The sequence below is a fragment of the Aptenodytes forsteri genome, unplaced genomic scaffold (assembly GCF_000699145.1).
Source record: "Aptenodytes forsteri isolate BGI_AS27 unplaced genomic scaffold, ASM69914v1 Scaffold15, whole genome shotgun sequence".
NCBI lineage: Eukaryota > Metazoa > Chordata > Aves > Sphenisciformes > Spheniscidae > Aptenodytes > Aptenodytes forsteri.
The window spans coordinates 11,075,841-11,079,258 of record NW_008795129.1 but is presented as its reverse complement, the minus strand read 5'-3'; the positions used below and the strand labels follow the sequence as shown (position 1 = coordinate 11,079,258).

Here is a 3,418-nt window from a genome sequence, read left to right as displayed (position 1 = left end):
CCGGCAGGCAGTCCGCGCTGGCCTGGGCGCTGAAGAGGCTGTGGAAGGCTTGCATGGCGCACGCCGTCACCAGCTGTGAAGGACATGGCATCAGGAGGGGGGGGCTCCATGGCAAGCAGCACCACTTCACACCCTCCGCCCCCCTACCCCAAATAAGGCTCTGCCTGGGGAAGCCCAGCGCTGCTGCGACTGCGCCCTGTCTTCAGCCTCCCTCTTCCACAGCAGGCAGGCTAGCAAGACAAGCTGCTCCGGGCTCCTCCGCATTTGCATCCTGCATTTTCAGGCTCCCAGCTGGCAGCCGAGGGGGTTCGAGCCCTTCCAGGGCACAGCCGAGAGGCAAAGGGGCTGCCCTCACCATCCCTGGCGTGGGGACACTCACCACGTGGCTGAGAGTCATGACTCGGAGCAAGGTCTCACAGCAGGTCTTCACCACGGCTGCGGGGAAGCAGGGCAGCAGGTCCCGCAGCAGGGCGAGGATGTGCAGGGTGGTGGTCGCCTCCTTGGTGCCTGTGGGAGCAGAGCAACATCTGAGCCCATGGCACCCCATGGCAAAGCCTTGCCCGAGGCAAAGCCCCCATGACAGAGCTGGGGCTGACCCATGGAGCTGGGGTGAACACCCCCCTGCCCCCCAACTTCTGGGAAGAACAGAGCAGAGCTGGGGTGAACACCCCCCTGCCCCCCGACTTCTGGGAAGAACAGAGCAACAGACAGATGGCTGAGGACCCTCCAAAACACCTTAGGTGCCCCAGAGACATCTCACACCCTCCCCAGCAATCCAGGGTGCTGCACCCTCCCCTCTTTCATTCAAGCCTTTATTCTCCCATGGCCGCAGGGCCCCCACGCTCAGCTGCAGACCCCTCGCTCCAGGGCTCCACACCTCCAGCTTTTTCGATCTCCTGCACACAGAACTTGGCAGTGGAGGGTGCTGCAGGGTGATGCTCAGGGGCCGCATCTCCAAACATGAACTCGCTGCCCCTCAGGACAGAGCACACGCCGTACTGCGCCGCTTTCCGCACCTGGGGGAAGGAGAGCCCAGGTGGGTAGAAGCCATGGACCCCGGGGGCACAGCCAGCCCCAGAAACGAGCCACAAAGGCAGCAGCATCCCTCGCCAGGGGCACCGGGAGCTCACCTTGGGCTTGGTATGAACACAGAAGCTCAGCAAGCCGTGATAGACCTGGAGGGTGACAGGGTAGCTCCAGGCTGCCAAGTCCTGCTTCCGCAGCAGCGTGGCCAGGCAAGAGAGTACCTACGACAAGGGAGCAGCAGGGGCGTTAGCATCATCCCAGAGACACCTCCTCATTGCAACGGCCTCAGGCCGAGCACCCAGCACCACCCTACAGCAGCAGCCTCGACCCCAGCTCTCAGCAGACCCCCGGGCAGAGCTGGCACGGGGCCTCAGGCCTCAGGCCGAGGCACCCAGCACCACCCTACAGCAGCAGCCTTGACCCCGGCTCTCAGCAGACCCCGGGCAGAGCTGGCTGCCTCTTGGCTACTCACCCATCGCAGGGCAGAGGTGGAGCTACTGCAGGCCTGCGAGGACACGATACCCATGAAGGCTTTTGAGGCATCTGAGAACTTTTTTATGAGCACGGGGCTTGGGACCCTGCCGGGAGAAGGGGGTGCGTCAGCGGTGCGAGGAGCAGGCAGCCGGCGGCAGTCTCACAGGGAACCGCATCCCCAGCCAGCCCTGGCTGGGTCATTTCCCCAGCACCAGCCCCTCTTCCACAATGGGGCCAGGTAACTCTCTCCACTCCTTTGCCAGCCGCTCACCGCTTTAGGACGAGGTTGAGCAGGTAGGCGACAGCAGCCAGCGACTCGGGGGACTCCACCGCCTCCAGCGTGGTCATCTGGGAACAGAGGAGGGGTGAGCGAGGGGAAGCCAGGGTTCGCACCAGGCCAGCCCTTCCCCATCCTCAAGCCTTGGGCAGAGGAGCAGAGAAACCAGGAGCAGCCCAACAGCAACTCTGCTGGAGAAGGATGTCCAGGCACAGCATGTTCCACCCCCCCCCAAGAGCGCACCCAGGCTGCCAACAGCAGCTCCCCTCGCACCTCCTCCCCACGATCATCACTCACCAGCGCGGCAAAGTACTCTGTCTCGCTCTCCTTGCCCCCCCGCGAGCGGATCACCTCCGTCACAGCCGCCAGCACGGCGCAGATCTACGAGCAGCAAGCGGAGCAGGTCAGCACTCTCAGCCTCACGCCTGGGGGGGCCATCCCCACTGGACCCCCACCTAGCCCTGCTCCTCTCTGTACCTCTTTGTGAGCGGCAGAGTTGGACTCCCAGAAGCGCTGCACCTTGCTGAAGGTGACGTTGGTGCAGTCGCTCAGCCCACTCAGGAAGGTGCCAGAGGACCTCTCCGTGGCGGCCTCCCCAGCACTGTCCTCCTCCATACGGAGCTGAGCGCTGTCACTTGGCCGCTCCAAACGCAGGGACCCCGACTGCAGCTCATTGTGCAGCTTCACCGCATCCACCGTCAAGTTGCTTTTCTCTGCCAGGGTGAAGGGGTACGCTCAGAACTGCGAAGTCGCATCGCTCTGCCATTCAGCCCGAAACGCCCTATGCCCCCCCTCCTTCCCCTCCCAGCCAGACCAGCTTGGCTGGAGCTCATCTCCAGAACATGGGACATGGATGCTGCTTCCTCCTGATGGGAGAAAGCACAGTGATAACTGGAGAGAGCTTGTAATTCCTTTGAAAACAAACCAGGGCACAGTCCAGTCATCTCCTCTGACGGAGGAGAGCATCACGCCCTCACAAACTCATCCTGGTGTACCAAGGCTTTGATGCCGAGGAGCTCCGTGTACTCTGCTCCATTTATCTTCTTCCGCCCGGAGCCCTGGCAACCAGACAGCCAAGGCGCAGGCTTCGCATCCCTCTAAGTCACAGACACCAGCTTGCAGCCAGCTGCAAGAGGACGGTGCGTGCTGCAAGAGGCATTTCTTCATCGGCAGGAGAAAGATCTCCTTGGCCAAAAGCAGCCAGGGCTGCGAAACTCCCTCCAGCCCCTCGCAGACGGCGATGCTCTGGGGTTTGTCTTCTCCATCGCACAGCCTTCTGAAGGGGAGTCTCTGTCGCATTCCCCTCCGTGCCAGACACCGCCGCAGCACTTACAGGCACGACCATGGGCTTTTGGGAGCCGAATCGCTCCTGCCATGAGCCTGCCGTGAGGTCACGCTGCTGGGACGGCACGGCACATATGCTGGCAGCTGCGGGCAGGGCCTCGCAGCGGGCCCCGGCGGGCTGACAGGCGTTGCTGTAGGCCGTGCCCCGTTTCGCGTCCACAGGCCCGGTGTCACGGCAAAGGTAACGAGGACACGCTCGTTACGCCGCAGGGTCGGTTCTCCTCCCCGGTTTGCTGCCTCCGCCTCCCGGGGCTGCGGCTCGGGGGTCAGCGGCTCCGGGCCCTTCTGCCCCCGCCC

General features: G+C 63.5%; 2 protein-coding genes across 2 annotated transcripts in view; one reads left to right on the top strand and one right to left on the bottom strand.

Annotated features, from left to right (window-relative positions):
• Window positions 1-3,122, bottom strand: part of RRP12 (ribosomal RNA processing 12 homolog) — a 12,187-nt gene extending 9,065 nt beyond the window's left edge. The window contains exons 1-10 of the mRNA XM_019471638.1: window positions 3,111-3,122; window positions 2,773-2,835; window positions 2,592-2,643; window positions 2,255-2,490; window positions 2,075-2,158; window positions 1,772-1,848; window positions 1,499-1,604; window positions 1,131-1,247; window positions 878-1,016; window positions 380-507 (exon numbers count right to left, since the gene is read on the bottom strand). Of these exons, the coding sequence (XP_019327183.1) occupies window positions 380-507; window positions 878-1,016; window positions 1,131-1,247; window positions 1,499-1,604; window positions 1,772-1,848; window positions 2,075-2,158; window positions 2,255-2,490; window positions 2,592-2,643; window positions 2,773-2,835; window positions 3,111-3,122 (1,014 nt within the window). The remainder of the gene's footprint in view (window positions 1-379; window positions 508-877; window positions 1,017-1,130; window positions 1,248-1,498; window positions 1,605-1,771; window positions 1,849-2,074; window positions 2,159-2,254; window positions 2,491-2,591; window positions 2,644-2,772; window positions 2,836-3,110) is intronic.
• The window catches only part of PGAM1 (phosphoglycerate mutase 1), a 3,624-nt gene continuing 3,326 nt past the window's right edge, over window positions 3,121-3,418 (top strand). Inside the window, exon 1 of the mRNA XM_009278053.1 lies at window positions 3,121-3,162. Within this exon, the coding sequence (XP_009276328.1) occupies window positions 3,121-3,162 (42 nt within the window). The remainder of the gene's footprint in view (window positions 3,163-3,418) is intronic.